Raw genomic sequence first — 20,915 nt, 5'->3', positions numbered from 1 at the left:
TTCAAATGACTGTAGAGACTTAGGGGGTCGAAATTCAGTACTGCCATTTTTAAGGCGGTTTCACCGCCCGAGTGCTGATTTTACCGCCAGGCGTTAGGTGTAGGCTCCAACTGCCAAATTCAGTTTTTATGGCCAAAGCTGAGAGAGCAGCACTAAAAAGTGGCATTGCACACACATCCTCGGGCGGGAGCTCAGGAGGTCTACTGAATTTCACATCGGGAGGCTGCCGCCATGCTAGCTGGAAAACAGGAAGAAAAGGGGAGAGAGAAAAAAAAACTCAAACTTCTTCGACTCACACACAAACTTCCCTGCTGTTAGAACAAATGAAAAAATGAAGGAATAAATAAAGAAAAAAAATTGACTTTGCTCTCTGACTGATTCCGCCAGAATTCCACTGTTTAACCACTACTTTTTTCAGGCTGTATGGCCACCTGCAGGTATGGCAGCTGTACAAACTAAATATCGCAATAGAGGCACCAAGGAGGCGTTTCACATGTACTGACGTCATGATTTCCATGGCATTAGCCGGCGGGACATAACCTTTTAACACCCTTAAAAAATTACCACTGCATTTCGCGTCAGGCGTGAACAGCACCCAGCTTCCGCTCTTAAAATGAGTTCTTAGGTGGCTGAACAGTCTGTCACAGGTGGGACAGATAGTCGTTGAGGGAAGAGGTGGGTGAGACTGGTTTACTGCACACTCTTTCCGCTGCCTGCGCTTGATTTCTGCATGCTCTCGGCGATGAGACTCAAGGTGCTCAGTGCCCTCCCGGATGCACTTCCTCCACTTAGGGCGGTCATTGGCCAGGGACTCCCAGGAGTCAGTGGGGATGTTGCACTTTATCAGGGTTGCAACATCAGCGTTATCAGCAGGCATTAGCAACTAAATTTTGACCCTTTAATTTATTAGTAAAGTGAGAAAGCATCACACTGCATTCCAAGTAACAGATATTTATATATTTTTTTGAATAGTTTTTTTCCCCCCTCTTCCCTTTCTTAGAGCTCCCCATATCTGCCACCATCCTGGCTGAGACCTAGCCTCCTCCAAACCCTCGACCAATGGCTCTCCAGAAACCACCACTACAATTGTGCATAGGACAACCCATGGTGACTCTCCCTCCCTCGAAGGAAGTTCTTGGCTGTTGATAGATGCCTGCCCATAACTGCACACCAAAAATTGAAAACTTTGGCAGTTGGGAGATTTTGGCACTCAGACACATTACACTGGGATTGCACCAGGCTATGCCATTCCCATTCAAGATATGCATTAATATTAATGTATTGCCTTAAGACTTATTCAATAACATTACTGTGAAATATCTATTTAATATCAGTGTATAGTAAGTTACAATGCAGAGGGATAAAGAAAACATCTTTTTTAAACTTACCTATATGTCCCCCACCAATCGTGTATGTCTTTCCAGATCCTGTCTGTCCATAAGCAAACACAGTGGCATTATAACCTTCAATTGCTGATATTACTAAAGGCTTTACGCAGGCAGAATATACATCATCTTGTGATGATTTTTGTCCAAATACAAAATCAAATGTAAAAGCACGATCTTTCCCAATCACAACCTGCTGCATGTTGGGAACAACTCGAACACAAACTTGATGGTTGTGGAGGATTTCTTTTGGAAGTAGAGGTCGAATCCGTACAGCAACTTTGACTGCAATCTCTTCCATATTAACAGATTAAAAAGCTTGATGCATAAAATTATTTTTTTACTCTTGTGCATCCATTTTGAAGATTATCTTTTTTCCATGATCCATAGTGTGTACACTTTAAAAGGAAAAAAAAAAGTTAGTATTTCAATTTTGTGAATTTGTAATAAAACTGTTAACTCCTCAATGAAGAAAAAGGAAGCCTGCACTTTAAAAATCAGATACTCTTTGAGGAGGCGACAAATATGGTGGATAGGGGTGAAATACAATGGATTTGGCCGACATGGACTTTCAGAAAGCCTTTGACAAGGTACCACACAGGAGACTATTGGAGACGTTTAAGAGGTATGCATGTACTTAGGAGAGGGGAAACAAATTGAAATTAAAACTGGTGGAGGGAGGAAACAGGATGTTGGAGTTAAAGGTAGCTTCTTAAAGTGGCTGGAAGTGAGTAGTGGTGTCACACAGGGTTCTGTTCTGTTAGGGGAAACTAAAACTAGGGGACATAGTCTTAGAATAAGGGGCCACCCATTTAAAACAGAGGTGAGGAGAAATTTCTTCTCTGAGGGTTGTAAATCTATGGAATTCTCTGCCCCAGAGAGCTGTGGAGGCTGGATCATTGAATATATTTACGGTGGAGATAGACAGATTTTTGAGCGATAAGGGAGTAAAGGGTTATGGGTAGTGGGCAGGGAAGTGGAGCTGAGTCCATGATCAGATCAGCCATGATCTTAGTGAATGGCGCAGCAGACTTGGAGCCAAATGGCCTATTTCTGTTCCTATTTCTTATGTTCTGAGACCATGTCTATCCACTGTGTATATAAATGATTTAAATATAGCACAAGAGCAAGTGGTATCCAAATTTTCAGATAATAAAATAGGAGATTATGTAAATAATCCTGAGAAGCAGAGGGAGCTACAAAGGGGTATCGTAAGACATTGGAATGGGCAAAAAAGTGCAGGTGTAATGTCACCAAGTGTGAGGTGCTACATTTTGATTAACAAAAGTACTTTGTTGGATGATGTGGAAGAGCACAGGGATTAGGGGGTTCAAGACATTAAAAGCATAAGTAGATAATGCAACAAAAAAAAAAATCGAATGGAATATGGAGGCAAGAGGTATAGAATATAAAACCTTAGCAAGACCACAGTTGGACTACTGTGTGCAGTTTTGGGTTCCATATTATAGGAAGAATATTGAGGCAAGAGAGAGATACGACGTATATCGTCCAAGCGAGAAACCGCAAAGACGTGCACATCACCATGACAGGAGTTGACAGACCGCCGCCTAATTCACTCTGTCATCACCATTGCTCCAAAACAGCAACTGCAACAGAAACAATGCCGCAGGAAAATCAACGTTGGTGCACTCAAAGATCCTGCTAAGAAAGCCCTATTCAGCCAGCGCTTCGCTACCAACCTGATGACTCTCAGTGACCCAGAGACGCAGCGTGTCCACAGTGCCTGGTCTACCCTCAAGGCTTCCATAATCAGCACCTGCAAAGAGACGCTCGGTCACTCAACCAGGAAACACCAAGACTTGTTCGACGAGAACGACCAGGAGATCCAGGAGCTAATATGCCGCAAACGCAAGTCATTCTTGGACTGGAAGCAGCAACACAACTCGAGGGCATGAAAGCAGCTCTACAGGCGTCTGAACGCTGAGGTCCAACAGAAAACCTGTGACCTAAAGAAAAGCTGGTCAGTGGAGAAAGATCAAGAAATCCAGCAGCTAGCCGACAACCATGACGTGTGAGGATTCTTCAGCACAATCAAGACGACCTACGGCCCAAGCACCCAAGCCCCTACCCCACTACTGGCCAAGGAGAGGTGCTAATCAAGGACAGAGAGGCAGTCAGTGCCCGCTGGAAGAAGCACTTCGAGGATCTTCTCAACGGAGACTCTATCTTTGACGTGCGTGTCCTTGACTCCATCCTACAGCATGCCATCCGCCACCATCTCAGCACAACCCCAGCCCGGCACGAGGTTGAAAAGGTCATCCGACAACTGAAGAACAAGTCATCAGGAGCAGATGGAATCCCCGCCGAAGCACTAAAACATGGCGGAGAAGCATTACTGGCACGGATCCATGACCTCATCTCTCTTATCTGGAAGGAGGAGATCATGCCAGGAGATCCGAGACGCTGTAATTGTGACCATCAAGAAAGGTGACAAGTCCGACTATGGTAACTACAGAGGAATCTCCCTGCTGTCGACCACCAGAAAGTCATTGCAAGAATCCTCCTGAATCGCCTTCTTCCTGTGGCTGAAGAGCTCCTCCCAGAGTTGCAATGCGGATTCCGCCCACTAAGGGGCACAATGGACATGATCTTCACCGCATGGCAGATACAAGAATAATGTAGGGAACAGCACCAACCCCTGTACATGGCCGCCTTCAACCTCACAAAAGCCTTCGACACTCTCAACCATGAGGGATTATGGAGCGTCCTCCTCAGATTCGGCTGCCTTCAAAAGTTTGTTACCATTCTCCGCTTGCTCCACGATGACATGCAAGTCGTGATCCTGACCAAACGAATCCACCACAGACCATTCCATGTTCAGACCGGGGTCAAGCAAGGCTGTGTCATTGCACCAAAGCTCTTCTCGATCTTCCTTGCTGCAATGCTCCATCTCGCCCTCAGCAAGCTTCCCGCTGGAGTGGAGCTAAATTACAGGACAAACGGTAATCTGCTCAACCTCCACTGCCTCCAGACCAGATCCAGGGCCGTCCCATCTTCAGACATCGAACTACAGTACGCAGACGACGATTGCGTCTGTGCACACTCGGAGGTCGAACTCCAAGCCATCGTCAACACCGTCACCGAGGCGTATGAGAGCATGGGCCTTAAACAAAACATCCATAAGATAAAGGTCCTCCACCACACCACACAGCACTGCCCCCTGGTTATCAAAATCCACGACGAGGCCTTGGACAACATGGACCATTTTCCATACCTCGTGAGCCTACTGTCAACAAGGGTAGACATAGATGACGAGGTCCAACACTGCCTTCGGTGTGCCAGTGTAGCCTTCGGTCACCTGAGGAAGAGAGTGTTTGAAGACCAGGACCTCAAACCTGGCATCAAGCTCATGGTCTACAGAGCCTGCCTATATGGCTCAGAAACATGGACTATGTACAGCAGGCACCTCACAACACTGGAGAAGTACCACCAACGCTGCCTCCGCAAGATCCTGCAAATCTATTGGCAGGATAGGCGCACCAACATCAGTGTCCTCGCTCGGGCCAATATCCCCAGCATCGAAGCACTGACCACGCTCGATCAGCTCCGATGGACGGGCCACATAGCTCGCATGCCTGACACGAGACTCCCAAAACAAGTGCTCCACTCGGAACTCCAACATGGCAAGCGAGCCACTGGTGGGCAGAGGAAACGCTTCAAGGACACCCTCAAAGCCTCCTTGAAAAAATGTAACATCCCCATTGACACCTGGGAATCCGTGACCCAAGACCGCCCAAAGTGGAGGAAAAGCATCCAGGAAGGTGCTGAACACCTCAAGTCTCTTCACCGAGAGCAAGCTGAAGCCAAGCGTCGACAGCAGAAGGAGTGTGCGGCAACCCAGGCTCCCCACCCACCTGTTCCTTCAACCACTGTTTGCCCCACCTGTGACAGAGACTGTAGGTCCCGCACTGAACTCTTCGGTCACCTGAGAACTTAATTCTAGTGTGGAAGCAAGTCATCCTCGACGCCAAGAGACTGCCTATGATGATGATATTCACGAGGATGTTGCTTGAAATGAGGAAATACAAATAAGAAACTTGAAAAATTGAGGCTGATTTTGTTACTACAGAAATTATGGGGTGATTTTATTGAGGTGTTTAAAATTATGAAGGGATGGGACAGGTGGATAGTATCAGGCCGAGTCTCAAAAAATGCTTTTCTGTAGCCCTCTCTGTGGAAGTACTCCATATTCACACCAATATTAGTTTAGGGACCACTGAACACAAAAATCAATGTTTCCATCTTCAAAAAGTGAGCATTTTGCAGAAGTTTTCATCAGAAAATAATCAGAAATCTCATCAAACCCAAAGTGACGACGTAATTGCGAGTTACTTAAATGATCAATCACAACTGCTGTATGTCAATACCGCAAAATCAGCCAATCACAATCTCTGTACGGGATCGATTAGAGTCAGTGACTGCATGCACCAAAACAATGGCGTGCGACATACATGTAGTTGCGGGAGCCAAAGGCAACATAATTTCTTTTTTGGACTTTAGCTGGATAAAATTTTTCACGAGTGTTGATCAGTGAAAATTTATTGGAACTAGAGAAGCTAAAATTGCAGAGAATGCCATTGAAAGTTTAGATCTGGAGCTGGTTATTACATCAGAAAGACTCGCAACAATCCCACATTCCATTGGATATCATCTGCAGTGCTACATGCATTTCACTGATAAATGCAAGATCGACAAAGCTGATCGACAAGAGCAAGAAAGGGAAAATCATGGAAACATAGAAACATAGAAAATAGGTGCAGGAGTAGGCCATTCGGCCCTTCTAGCCTGCACCGCCATTCAATGAGTTCATGGCTGAACATGCAACTTCAGTACCGCATTCCTGCTTTCTCACCATACCCCTTCATTCCCCTAGTAGTAAGGACTTCATCTAACTCCTTTTTGAATATATTTAGTGAATTGGCCTCAACAACTTTCTGTGGTAGAGAATTCCACAGGTTCACCACTCTCTGGGTGAAGAATTTCCTCCTCATCTCAGTCCTAAATGGCTTACCCCTTATCCTTAGACTGTGTCCCCTGGTTCTGGACTTCCCCAACATTGGGAACATTCTTCCTGCATCTAACCTGTCTAACCCCGTCAGAATTTTAAACGTTTCTATGAGGTCCCCTCTCATTCTTCTGAACTCCAGTGAATACAAGCCCAGTTGATCCAGTCTTTCTTGATAGGTCAGTCCCACCATCCCGGGAATCAGTCTGGTGAACCTTCGCTGCACTCCCTCAATAGCAAGAATGTCCTTCCTCAGGTTAGGAGACCAAAACTATACACAATACTCCAGGTGTGGCCTCACCAAGGCCCTGTACAACTGTAGCAACACCTCCCTGCTCCTGTACTCAAATCCCCTCGCTATGAAGGCCAACATGCCATTTGCTTTTTTAACCGCCTGCTGCACCTGCATGCCAACCTTCAATGACTGATGTACCATGACACCCAGGTCTCGTTGCACCTCCCCTTTTCCTAATCTGTCACCATTCAGATAATAGTCTGTCTCTCTGTTTTTACCACCAAAGTGGATAACCTCACATTTATCCACATTATACTTCATCTGCCATGCATTTGCCCACTCACCTAACCTATCCAAGTCGCTCTGCAGCCTCATAGCATCCTCCTCGCAGCTCACACTGCCACCCAACTTCGTGTCATCCGCAAATTTGGAGATACTACATTTAATCCCCTCGTCTAAATCATTAATATACAGTGTAAACAGCTGGGGCCCCAGCACAGAACCTTGCGGTACCCCACTAGTCACTGCCTGCCATTCTGAAAAGTCCCCATTTACTCCTACTCTTTGCTTCCTGTCTGACAACCAGTTCTCAATCCATGTCAGCACACTACCCCCAATCCCATGTGCTTTAACTTTGCACATTAATCTCTTGTGTGGGACCTTGTCGAAAGCCTTCTGAAAGTCCAAATATACCACATCAACTGGTTCTCCCTTGTCCATTCTACTGGAAACATCCTCAAAAAATTCCAGAAGATTTGTCCAGCATGATTTCCCTTTCACAAATCCATGCTGACTTGGACCTATCATATCACCTCTTTCCAAATGCACTGCTATGACATCCTTAATAATTGATTCCATCATTTTACCCACTACCGATGTCAGGCTGACCGGTCTATAATTCCCTGTTATTTCTCTCCCTCCATTTTTAAAAAGTGGGGTTACATTGGCTACCCTCCACTCCATAGGAACTGATCCAGAGTCAATGGAATGTTGGAAAATGACTGTCAATGCATCCACTATTTCCAAGGCCACCTCCTTAAGTACTCTGGGATGCAGTCCATCAGGCCCTGGGGATTTATCGGCCTTCAATCCCATCAATTTCCCCAACACAATTTCCCGACTAATAAGGATTTCCCTCAGTTCCTCCTCCTTACTAGACCCTCTGACCCCTTTTATATCCGGAAGGTTGTTTGTGTCCTCAGTGAATACCGACCCAAAGTACTTGTTCAATTGGTCCGCCATTTCTTTGTTCCCCGTTATGACTTCCTCTGATTCTGACTGCAGGGGACCTACATTTGTCTTTACTAACCTTTTTCTCTTTACATATCTATAGAAACTTTTGCAATCCGCCTTAATGTTCCCTGCAAGCTTCTTCTCGTACTCCATTTTCTCTGCCCTAATCAAACCCTTTGTCCTCCTCTGCTGAGTTCTAAATTTCTCCTAGTCCCCGGGTTCGCTGCTATTTCTGGCCAATTTGTATGCCACTTCCTTGACTTTAATACTATCCCTGATTTCCCTTGATAGCCACGGTTGAGCCACCTTCCCTTTTTATTTTTACGCCAGACAGGAATGTACAATTGTTGTAGTTCATCCATGCGGTCTCTAAATGTCTGCCATTGCCCATCCACAGTCAACCCCTTAAGTATTATTCGCCAATCTATCCTAGCCAATTCACGCCTCATACCTTCAAAGTTACCCTTCTTTCAATTCTGGACCATGGTCTCTGAATTAAATGTTTCATTCTCCATCCTAATGCAGAATTCCACCATATTATGGTCACTCTTCCCCAAGGGGTCTCGCACAACGAGATTGCTAATTAATCCTCTCTCATTACACAACACCCAGTCTAAGATGGCCTCCCCCCTAGTTGGTTCCTCGACATATTGGTCTAAAAAAAAAATCCCTTATGCACTCCAGGAAATCCTCCTCTACCGTATTGCTTCCAGTTTGGTTAACCCAATCTATGTGCATATTAAAGTCACTCATTATAACTGCTGCACCTTTATTGCACGCACCCCTAATTTCATGTTTGATGTCCTCCCCAACATCACTAGTACTGTTTGGAGGTCTGTACACAACTCCCACTAACGTTTTTTGCCCTTTGGTATTCTGCAGCTCTACCCATATAGATTCCACATCATCCAAGCTAATATCCTTCCGAACTATTGCCTTAATTTCCTCCTTAACCAGCAATGCTACCCCACCTCCTTTTCCTTTTATTCTATCTTTCCTGAATGTTGAATACCCCTGGATGTTGAGTTCCCAGCCCTGATCATCCTGGAGCCACGTCTCCGTAATCCCAATCACATCATATTTGTTAACATCTATTTGCACAGTTAATTCATCCACCTTATTACGGATACTCCTTGCATTAAGACACAAAGCCTTCAGGCTTGTTTTTTTAACACCCTTTGTCCTTTTAGAATTTTGCTGTACAGTGGCCCTTTTTGTTCTTTTCCTTTGGTTTCTCTGCCCTCCACTTTTCCTCATCTCCTTTCTGTCTTTTGCTTTTGCCTCCTTTTTGTTTCCCTCTGTCTCCCTGCATTGGTTCCCATCCCCCTGCCATATTAGTTTAAATCCTCCCCAACAGCACTAGCAAACACTCCCCCTAGGACATTGGTTCTGGTCCTGCCCAGGTGCAGACCGTCCGGTTTGTACTGGTCCCACCTCCCCCAGAACCGGTTCCAATGCCCCAGGAATTTGAATCCCTCCCTGCTGCACCACTGCTCAAGCCACATATTCATCTGCGCTATCCTGCGATTCCTACTCTGACTATCACGTGGCACTGGTAGCAATCCCGAGAACACATGATTTTACAGTATTTCCTATGAAACTGTGTCAGCCTACAAATGTTTATATTCAATTTTTGTTCCTTAGTTCAATGATTATGCCATTTGACACATTCCATTTCATGGGCCTGCTTCAGGCCCATATTCTTATTTCTGTGTAGACTGACTGACTCTAAACGTCTCACTCTGGTCATAACATGCAGAAACATAGCAAAAAATCATTTTCTGACCAAAGGTCATTGTCAGTGGTGCTGATCAGAATATCCATTTTATCATTCCTTCGCAGCCATTGCAGAACCAGTACAGAAAGAAGAGGAGAGGAGTGAGGCCACCACAAGGTTCGACTGCTTCGCTCAAAAGACAACAGACCCCATGGTTATACCTGCGAGGGCTTCCCACCTTCTTCCAGTGCAGTGCCTTCTCTGCAAGAAGGACCTGAACATTGTGGAGACACACAACTGAAAGAGAGGAAAAGAGAAGCTGGAACAATGAGACTAAAACTGCAGGTAAGCTGCTCCTTGCAGCAAAAACCCGCAAAGACGGGGTAATCCTGTTGCATTTCCGTGGACAAGATCTTATTGCCCTTGAAGCAAGGTATCATCTTAGCTGCTGCCAGCTTTCTGACCAGAAAGGAGCAGGAAGAACCTCCAGAAGGCAACCTCTACCAGACAGGATATAGGCACTTCTGTGATATAGTGATAGAGGGCAGGATTGTAAAGAACTGTGAAGTTCTTAGAATGACAAAGTTGAACAGTTTGTTTAAGAAATGCACTTTTGAGAAAGAGGGTATCTATGCTGCTTCTTATAAAACATATAATTTTAAACATAGAATGCAGAAATCTTATCCTTCCCTGAAATTTGTCAGATAACCACACAATAATGACAGTGATCTTGTTTTTGTAAAAGATTTTGCCACAGAAGAAGCTGTTGTGGAGGCAGTCAAAGATTTGCTTTCAGAAACAAACACAAGTGGGGCCAATTACCAGTCTGCAATTCACAAGCAATGTCTTGAGAACATGCCGGAAATCCCATTTCCAAAGAACCATGGGTGGAAACTTGACTTGTCACAGACTGGATGACACTTCCTCCAGTACCAGCAAGTGTAATGGAGCTTGCACAGTTTCATGAGTAAATGAGTTGACGGCACAAATCATTACGAATGGGTATGATTTGGTGGCCATTACAGAAACGTGGTTGCAGGGTGGCCAAGACTGGGAATTAAACATACAGGGGTATCTGACAATTCGGAAAGATAGACAAGAAGGGAAAGGAGGTGGAGTAGCTCTGTTAATAAAGGATGATATCAGGGCAGTTGTGAGAGACGATATTGGCTCAATGAACAAAATGTTGAATCATTGTGGGTGGAGATTAGAGATAGTAAGGGGAAAAAGTCACTGGTGGGCGTAGTTTATCGGCCCCCAAATAATAACTTCACGGTGGGGCAGGCAATAATCAAGGGAATAATGGAGGGATGTGAAAAAGGAATGGTAGTAATCATGGGGGATTTTAACCTACATATCGATTGGTCAATTCAAATTGCACGGGGTAGCCTGGAGCAGGTATTCATAGAATGCATACGGGATTGTTTCTTAGAACAGTATGTTACAGAACCTACAAGGGAGCAAGCTATCTTAGATCTGGTCCTGTGTAATGAGACAGGAAAAATAAACGATCTCCTTGTAAAAGATCCTCTCGGAATGAGTGATCACAGTATGGTTGAATTTGTAATACAGATTGAGGGTGAGGAAGTAGTGTCTCAAACGAGCGTACTATGCTTAAACAAAGGGGACTACAGTGGGATGAGGGCAGAGTTGGCTACACAGACTAAACGGTGGCACAATTGAGGAACAGTGGAGGACTTTTAAGGAGCTCTTTCATAGCGCTCAACAAAAATATATTCCAGTGAAAAAGGGCGGTAAGAGAAGGGATAACCAGCCGTGGATAACCAAGTAAATAAAGGAGAGTATCAAATTAAAAACCAATGCGCATTAGATGGCCACGGTTAGTGGGAAAATAGAAGATTGGGAAAATTTTAAACGATAGCAAAGAATGACTAAGAAAGCAATAAAGAAAGGAAAGATAGATTACGAAGGTAAACTTGCGCAAAACATAAAAACGGATAGTAAAAGCTTTTACAGATATATAAAACGGAAAAGAATGACTAAAGTAAATGTTGGTCCCTTAGAAGATGAGAAGGGGGATTTAATAATGGGAAATGTGGAAATGGCTGAGACCTTAAACAATTATTTTGCTTCGGTCTTCACAGTGGAAGACACAGAAACCATGCCAGAAATTGCTGGTCATAGGAATGTGGGAAGGGAGGACCTTGAGACAATCACTATCACTAGGTGGGGGTAGTGCTGGACAGGCTAATGGGACACAAGGTAGACAAGTCCCCTGGTCCTGATGAAATGCATCCCAGGGTATTAAGAGATGGCGGAAGTTATAGCAGATGCATTCGTTATAATCTACCAAAATTCTCTGGACTCTGGGGAGGTACCAGCGGATTGAAAAGCAGCTAATGTAATGCCTCTGTTTAAAAAAAGAGGGCAGACAAAAGGCAGGTAACTATAGGCCGGTTAGTTTAACATCTGTAGTGGGGAAAATGCTTGAAATTATCATTAAGGAAGAAATAGCGGGACATCGAGATAGGAATAGTGCAATCAAGCAGACGCAGCATGGATTCATGAAGGGGAAATCATGTTTAACTAATTTACTGGAATTCTTTGAGGATATAACTAGCATGGTGGATAGAGGTGTACCGATGGATGTGGTGTATTTAGATTTCCAAAAGGCATTCGATAAGGTGCCACACAAAAGGTTACTGCAGAAGATAAAGGTACACGGAGTCAGTGGAAATGTATTAGCATGGATAGAGAATTGGCTAGCTAACAGAAAGCAGAGAGTCGGGATAAATGGGTCCTTTTTGGGTTGGAAATCGGTGGTTAGTGGTGTGCCACAGGGATCAGTGCTGGGACCACAACTGTTTACAATATACATAGATGACCTGGAAGAGGGGACAGAGTGTAGTGTAACAAAATTTGCAGATGACACAAAGATTAGTGGGAAAGCGGGTTGTGTAGAGGACACAGAGAGGCTGCAAAGAGATTTAGATAGGTTAAGCGAATGGGCTAAGGTTTGGCAGATGAAATACAATGTCGGAAAGTGTGAGGTCATTCACCTCAAAAAGTTAGTTTGCAGGTGCAACAGGTAATCAGGAAGGCAAATGGAATGTTGGCCTTCATTGCGAGAGGGATGGAGTACAAAAGCAGGGAGGTCCTTCTGCAACTGTATAGGGTATTGGTGAGGCCGCACCTGGAATACTGCGTGCAGTTTTGGTCACCTTACTTAAGGAAGGATATACTAGCTTTGGAGGGGGTACAGAGACGATTCACTAGGCTGATTCCGGAGATGAGGGGGTTACCTTATGATGCTAGATTGAGTAGACTGGGTCTATACTCGTTGGAGTTCAGAAGGATGAGGGGTGATCTTATAGAAACATTTAAAATCATGAAAGGGATAGACAAGATAGAGGCAGAGAGGTCGTTTCCACTGGTCGGGGAGACTAGAACTAGGGGGCACAGCCTCAAAATACGGGGGAGCCAATTTAAAACCGAGTTGAGAAGGAATTTCTTCTCCCAGAGGATTGTGAATCTGTGGAATTCTCTGCCCAAGGAAGCAGTTGAGGCCAGCTCATTGAATGTATTCAAGTCACAGATAGATAGATTTTTAACCAATAAGGGAATTAAGGGTTATGGGGAGCGGGCGGGTAAGTGGAGCTGAGTCCACGGCCAGATCAGCCATGATCTTGTTGAATGGCGGAGCAGGCTCGAGGGGCTAGATGGCCTACTCCTGTTCCTAATTCTTATGTTCTTATGTTCTTATGCAAAAAAACCCAGTGTGCACAAGGAAGGTGCTCGTCTTCTCAACAAGCTACCTTGCACCGACATCTGCTCGGGTGTAGGTTGTGAGAATGTTGCATCTTTGCCAGAGACTTCTAGGGCTGAGGAAACAGATACCGTTGATTCTGATGATTCATAAATATGCATTTCCTTTTCAGCCTCTAACTTTTATTCAGATCTATTTTGTTTTTTCAGTACTTCTTTCTTTAAAAACCATTACTTTTATTATTATAATGGTTGACAAATGAGTGCAGGTGTCCATCTGAAATGTCAATAAGTGTGTATGAAATAAATGGTTGCCATGGTAGCTTTCTTTCTTAGCAACAGATATGAAAACAAAACTTAGATTTATGTCTAACTACACCATATGATGCGTCCAGGCCTCGGATGTCCTCAGTGACATTTTTACCAATTCTTACAATTTAGTAGCACTGATATGTCACCGTTACTAGGGAAAAGAAAGTCCATACCAATCATTTTTATGTTTTTCTTAGAGACTACGGAACTAAAAATTTCAGCAAGGAAACAGGCTTCGGCCCATGGTCTATTTCTGGTGGTTGAGCAGTCTAGAATGAGGGGACATAGATAAAAGACGAACTGTAAGAGATTTAGGGCAAATAGATTTATTTATTTATTTTTACAGCTGTTTGAGAGGCTGTGGAATGCACTACTAGACTGAGTATTGAAGTACAGATCATGTCAGCATTTTAAAATATCTTAGATAGGTGGTTGAAACAAATAAGAATAAAAGGACCTGGGTACAGGGTAGGCACATGGGGAATATTACTGCTCATGTCACAGATAAACACCAATATGGACTAGTTAGACCAAATGGCCTGTTTCTATGTTGTAATGTAATTGTGTTATCAACAGGAGTTTTCTGGTTAAATAGAATTAAAACAGAAATTGTTTACTGTTTTTTTCTGAATGACCACAAAAATACAAAGTAAAAAGTTGTATTTTCCTTTATTGCTGCACTCAACATTAACATAACGTGCAGTTTCTGTATTTACACCTGGATTGTAGATTTGGGTAGATAAATACATTTTTTGGTTGTTCTCAATTTTACATTTGTTACCAATTGTTATAACTTGAAATGGGCTGCATCTCAAACAATGGGTTATAATTTTAGGCTAAGTGGTTCATGTGGTGAAAAACACCAGCACAGGATGCTGTAACATTTTACGATCTTACCAGTGCTCTTAAGTAAAAAAAATAGAAAGAGGGAGATTTACTGATATTGTTGCAACGTTATATCCATAGTCAAGTACATAAAATTCCCTAATGTTCTCTTAACTTGATAGGTGGCTGGATGATTGACAGCTATTTTGGCCAGCCAGGTATCTGACATGCATGACATCTTAATCACTGTCGGCACCAAGCCCTGGATATGTGAGCCCGTGTTCTGCAAACAGCAGCTACCATCCTCCTAACTGAGCGTTTCTGCGGCTATACGTGGTTAGTTAATCTTGTTGATATCACTCCTGGAAAGCACGTCAGGACGTTTTACTAGGTTAAAGGCGCTAGATAAGTGCAAGTTATTGTTATGTGGCTGCGGAGTAAATAGGGCATTCTCATCTCTGATTTGTTACCAACTGACCTGCAATAACTTCCAAACCAAAAGCGGTTTCAGACAGCACGAACAATGGGCTCGATCACTATGATACAGAGAGCAAAACCCCGTCCAAAACAACCCGACCACCAGTCCTAAAACATCGATACAGCCTTCAGGTGAACAATGGAGAAACAGAACACCTCCCGCAGCGAGTTTGACTGATAACTAGAGAGAGCGTTTTCCTTTAATCACTAACCCGAAGCTCCACCCTAAGATCTGCGGTTACTCAGACAGCAGCTTCTGCCGCTCTGCAGACAACCTCAACAAAACACTGCAATCCCGGCCCGGCTCTTTCCTTGCCTCAGTACCTCTACCACTTTTGGTGATGTCTCCCTTCACTCTCGCTTTGTCTCTTCTGTTGCTACATTTTATTTAACCATTCATTCGCTGCCTTTTGTTTCTCTTTTACCTACCTTCCGCTCCGTTCAGCTCCTTTTATCTCATGCATTAAACTGCACATTTATCGAGGGAACGTTCACTTACTGTTCCTGTGTGTGTGGTGTGTGTGTTTATTATTGTGTCCTAGCAACATCACTTCCGGCTCAGCTCGCCACCAAAATGGCGGCGATGGCGTGGCGGGGGCGCTTGGCACGCACGCATGCGCACGGTCCCACCAAGTGTCTTCCCGCCATGGTGAACAGCAGACGCGCGAGCGTTTGGTAACGGTATAAAAAGGGGAAATCTCAGCAGATCAAGCAGCATCTGTGGAGCAAGAGGAAGCATCCTTTCGGAAATGTTAACGCGGTGTCCTCGCCACAGGTGCTGCCTGGCCTGCTGAGATTTCCAGAAGTTTCTGTTTTTAATTCCAGCATCCGCAGTGTTTTGTTTTTGCACTTGGTAGTGGTCCTCCATGAGCTCGCAGGGAATGGGAGTTGGTTGACATGGGGAGGTGGCCCTGCTCCCCTCCGGGCCCTCCGTTATTTCTGCGTGGCGAATATCGGGCGGAGGTCTTCCCCCGGGGAGGTGGAGCAAGCAGGTTGTGCAATGCAAAGGTGTTTCCCGTCCGGCCGCCAGGACGCAGCAAGTTGAGCGGTTGGCGTGTTTAGCAAAGTCCGCAGGAGTCTGGGCCCCGCTGTGAAGCATCGGCCGTTGCAGTTTTGTTCCCGAGCAGAGCGGCGGTGCAGCCCCGGGTGGAGAAGCCGTGCTCCCACTGTGATTTCTTGGTATCCAACAGTTCTCGTGACCGTTTGAGGTTTTTATTTCATAGCATCCGTCTTGAACGCGCATTACTCAGTAAACAAGTACTTATAGATTTAAGAATTATGTTTCACTAATTTAAAATTGTGCCCTTCCTTGGCTTATTTTAAATCTTTCATCATCATCATAGGCAGTCCCTCGAAATCGAGGAAGACTTGCTTCCACTCTCAAAATGAGTTCTCCGGTGGCTGTACAGTCCAATACGGGAATTACAGTCTCTGTCACAGGTGAGGCAGACAGTCGTTGGGAGGAAAGGGTAGGGAGTCTGGTTTGCCGCATGCTCCTTCTGCTGCCGGTGCTTGTTTTGTGCATGCTTTCGGCGACGCGACACGAGGTGCTCAGCGCCCTCCCGGATGCTCTTCCTTCACTTGGGGCTCTCGATTCCCAGGTGTCGGTGGGGATGTTGCACTTATTCAAGGAGGCTTTGAGGGTGTCCTTGAAATGTTTCCTCTACCCACCTGGGGATCGCTTGCCATGTAGGAATTCCGAGTAGAGCGCTTGCTTTGGGAGTCTTGTGTTGGACACGCGGACGATGTGGCCTGCCCAACGGAGCTGGTCGATGCTGATCGAGAACACTGATGTTGGTGCTCCCAGAGGATTTGCAGGATCTTGCGGAGACATCATTGGTGGTATTTCTCCAGTGATTTGAGTTGTCTACTGTATATGGCCCAAGTCTCTGAGCCATATAGGAGGGCTGTAGACCATAAGCTTGGTGCCAGATTTGAGGTCCTGGTCTTCGAACACTCTTCCTCAGGCGACCAAAGGTTGTGCTGGTGCACTGGAGGCGGTGTTGGACCTCGTCGGCGATGCCTGCCCTTGCTGATAGTAGGCTCCTGAGGTATGGGGAGCCTCTAACCAGCTCCAACCACAGGTTTGGCCCTATCTTCACGCCTCGCCCTTGTGCACGAGCCTCCCGGACCTCCATTCTTCTGGTGATGTCCGGGCCTCCGTTACTCCGGTGATGTTCGGGCCTTCCTCTCGCCGGTGACATCCTGGCCTCCACACTCAATGGCGGAGTCTCTGTCGAGTACGTGATATGCACATTGGCCACCCTTTAAATCTTTACCTTTATTTTTAAATATATACTTTTGTCGCACTCCTGGTCTCTTTCTGTGACAGCTGGGGAAACAATCTTGATTTGAAGCATGAAACCAATTTATTGGCCACCCCCCCCCAATCCAGTTATGTATCCAGCACACTCATTTTAAATAGTCTTGATGTGTAGTCGAGATGATTTGTTAACCATCATGCTCGGGCTCTTTTCTGCTAAGTTCTGTATGCTCCAGGTCCAGGATATTCCCTGTCGGTGATAACAGTGTCGCCTAGTACTTGGATTTCTCACTCTTTCTGTTTCTGAGGCCCCCCCCCCCCCCCATGTTATAAAAATTCCACGGACCAACTAATGCCAAACAACAACTTGTTTTAATGACTTTAATGTTGTAAAATGTCCCAAGGCGCACAGGAGCCTCTCAAACAAAATTTGACACTGAGCTGCATTAGGAGATATTGGGGCAGATATGGTTTTAAGCAGTATTTGAAAGAAGGAAAACGAGACAGAGGTTTAGGAGGGAGTTCCAGAGCTTAGGGCCTTGGTAGTTGAAGACATGGCTGCCAATGATGAAGCGATTTTAACATTGGGGATTCTCAAAAGCCCAGAATTGAGGGTGTGCAGATATGAGAGTTGCAGAGCTGCAGGAGATTTGGGGTGGGGTGAGACCATGGAGGGATTTGAAAACTTATACAATTAAATGTTAGGGATTAATGATGGACGTTAGTGTTACAGTTGGGGTTAGGGATTACGTTAGTGTTTCGGGTTAGGATTTTAGTTACGGATCGTGGTTACAGTTAAGATGTTGGGTTTGGGAATACCAAAGCTAGGAGAATCTCTCTGCAAAGTTTGGAGAGCTGGCCCTAACCAGGGGTATTCCTGCTCTGTGACTCAGTTCTATCATACACTTAACAACTGAGCTTATTATTTGTGTAAGTAGAGGTGAACAAAAGTTTAGCTTAAAACAGATAATGACTGCAGTGTAAGCTTTCCCCGATAGCCAACATGTTAGGGCAGCAGTGTAATTTACAGCGCACACTGTTCTAGGGTCTGAGGCTACTGACTAATTGCACTTTAACATAATAGGTATTTAAAATAAGATTCTCTTATAAATTTATTAATTATTTATACCTATTTTGGTATGCAGATATGAATTCTGCACTGAACTCTCAGAATCTGATGCTACTGTGCTTTGATTTGTGGTATGGCAAAAATCTGTTCAGTTTTTCAAATTATTCTTCATTTTCCCCAGAAGATTTAATAAAGGAAAAAGAAATGGATGCACCACTGCTACCTAAGGAAGCTGGAAAATATATAACCAAGAACAGTAAAGATGTCTTTATTTTAGAAGAAGGAGTCAGAAAGGTTGCTGAAATGCTGTTTGAAAAGAGAAATTCGAAGGAACTCGATGCAACAGGATGGAAGTTGCTCCATGACCTGAACCCACAAAAAATGAACGAGGAGTCTGTCAACTGGGTATTTGTTACAGACACCCTAAATTTTTCCTTTTGGTCTGAAAATGAAGATCGCAAGTGTATGATTAAGTACAAAGGCAAAATGCATTGTGGCTTTTGGTCACTTTGTGCTGCTATTAACAGAGCATTGGCTGAAGGTTAGTTCCCAGTTAGATTTTATTCTTTCTTCGTTTATTGTGACGTATTTTGAAAATTCCACCTGTGATAGGTTCAGAGTCTGCTATTCAAGGTGTGGTCCTGAAGAAATTGGCCTTCAAGTCCAGTTGCAAAATGAAATATAGTGCATACAGTTCATTTTCCTGTAATTCATTGCCAGAAATAATTAACGAACAAAATAACGTGCATTTATTAGTGTCTTTCATGACCTCCGAGCATCTCAAAAGCTCTTCACAACCATTAAAATACTTTTGAAGTGTAGTGACTTTGTAATATAGGAAGTGCAACAGCCCATTTGCACACAAGGTTCCACAAGATACTCTGTTTTAGTGATGTAAACACTGGTTAGGCTGCAACTAGAGTACTTTGTGCAGTTCTAGTCACCACATTACAGGAAAGATGTGATTGCACTGGAAAGGGTGCAGAGGAGATTTACAAGAATGTTGCATAGACTGGAGAGAATTTTGGCTGAGGAAAGATTGGAGTTGCTGGGTCTGTTTTCTTTGGAACAGAGGACACTGAGGTGAGACCTGATTTGAGGTGTGTAAAATTATTAGGGGCCTGGATAGAGTGGATAGGAAGGACCTGTTTCCGTTGGCAGAAGAGGTCAATAATCAGGGGACATAGATTTCAAGTAATTGAGGGAGGTTTAGAGGAGATGGGGGATATTTCTTCACCCGGGGTGTAATGGGGGTTTTTGCCTCTACTGCCTGAAAGGGTGGTAGAGGCAAAAACCCTCATCATATTTTAAAAATACTTGGATGTGCACTTAAGTTCCATAACTTACAGGGCTATGGATCAAAAGCTGGAGAGTGGGATTAGGCTGGATAGCTCTTGGTCGGCCGGCGGGGACGCAATGGGACGAAATGGCCTCCTTCCGTGCTGTAAATTTCTGTGATTTATCTTCAGGGATAAATTTTTGACCAGGACACCAGGAGAACATAGAATATTGGCTTTATGACTATTATTCATTTGAGCAATATGAAGCATCTTTAATAAAAATAGAAAATGCTGGAAATCTCAGCGGGTCAGGCAGCATCTGTGGAGACAAACCGATATGATTTCAGGTCAATGACCCTTCGATCGACCAGAAACGTTAACTCTCTCTCTCCACAGATGCTGCCTGACCTGAGATTTCAGCATTTTCTATTTTTATTTCAGATTCCAGCACCCACAGTATTTTGCTTTTGTGTTGTGTGAAGCATCTTTAACATGAGTAAGAAATACAACTTTTTGGGTCTTTTCTTTCCACTGCTGAATATTGTGACATTAACTGAAATATAGTTTAATGAGTACCAGCAGCTCTCTGGCCCCTGACCCAAATGCTGTCTTCATGTGTGAGCCGAGTTAGTGAATGTTAGTGGGCTATTTTATTGGGGTGGGGGAGAGGTGGGAGTGAAGAGGATAGGATAAGGGGATAGAGAAAACATTGTTAAGCCGGAAATCTTAGCGCGTCCGGCAGCATCTGTGGAGAGAAACAGTTAACGTTTCGGGTCTGTGACCCTTCGTCAGAACTGGCGAATGTTCGAAATTAACACATTCTTGAGCACTGAAAGGGGGAGGGGAGGAAAGAACAAAAGGCAAGGTCTGTGATAGGGTGGAAAACATGAGAGATTTGAGAGACAAAAGGGATGGGCTGAATTGAGATAATAATGCCAGAAGTTAAAAGATGCATCTAGATAGGTTGTGAATGGCAGAGTAATTACCAGCTGCCATGGGAAACCGCGAGAGAAAAAAATACGTAAGATCGGTGGGAGGGGTTTTATACAAAAAAGAGGAAAGGGAGCCAACATGGGCAGAGGTTCTGGTCTGAAATTGTTGAACTTGATGTTGGATCTGATATGTATTTTCTCTCTTTCAAAGGCCCAAACACTTCTTCCAGGTGAAACAGCAATTTACTTGTACTTGCAATTTAGTATACTGTATTTTCTGCTCACGATGCAGTTTCCTCTACATTGGGAAGACCAAACGCAGATTGGGTAACCGCTTTTGCGGAACATCTCTGTTCAGTCCGTAAGCATGACTGTCCGCTTCCAGTCGCCTATCACTTTAATTCTCCGCCCTACTCCCTCTCTGTCCTTGGTCTT

At 44.4% G+C, this 20,915-nt stretch overlaps 2 protein-coding genes across 16 annotated transcripts in view; one reads left to right on the top strand and one right to left on the bottom strand.

Moving 5' to 3' along the window:
* The window catches only part of LOC139265343 (kinesin-like protein KIF27), a 165,736-nt gene extending 150,210 nt beyond the window's left edge, over nucleotides 1-15,526 (bottom strand). The window contains exons 1-2 of one of the 2 annotated variants that reach the window (XM_070882312.1): nucleotides 15,366-15,526; nucleotides 1,389-1,783 (exon numbers count right to left, since the gene is read on the bottom strand). In XM_070882312.1, coding sequence (XP_070738413.1) covers nucleotides 1,389-1,686 — 298 coding nt within the window. In that variant the 5' untranslated portion in view covers nucleotides 1,687-1,783; nucleotides 15,366-15,526. The remainder of the gene's footprint in view (nucleotides 1-1,388; nucleotides 1,784-15,365) is intronic. The other variant, XM_070882322.1, reaches the window with a different exon arrangement.
* Nucleotides 1-20,915, top strand: part of qng1 (Q-nucleotide N-glycosylase 1) — a 90,478-nt gene that overhangs the window by 55,250 nt on the left and 14,313 nt on the right. Inside the window, exons 1-3 of one of the 14 annotated variants that reach the window (XM_070882348.1) lie at nucleotides 15,599-15,617; nucleotides 16,280-16,376; nucleotides 18,450-18,809. In XM_070882348.1, coding sequence (XP_070738449.1) covers nucleotides 16,322-16,376; nucleotides 18,450-18,809 — 415 coding nt within the window. In that variant the 5' untranslated portion in view covers nucleotides 15,599-15,617; nucleotides 16,280-16,321. The other 13 variants (XM_070882334.1, XM_070882341.1, XM_070882409.1 and 10 more) reach the window with 13 other exon arrangements.

Source organism: Pristiophorus japonicus, chromosome 1 (genome assembly GCF_044704955.1).
Source record: "Pristiophorus japonicus isolate sPriJap1 chromosome 1, sPriJap1.hap1, whole genome shotgun sequence".
NCBI lineage: Eukaryota > Metazoa > Chordata > Chondrichthyes > Pristiophoridae > Pristiophorus > Pristiophorus japonicus.
This window is presented reverse-complemented; position numbering and strand designations above follow the sequence as displayed.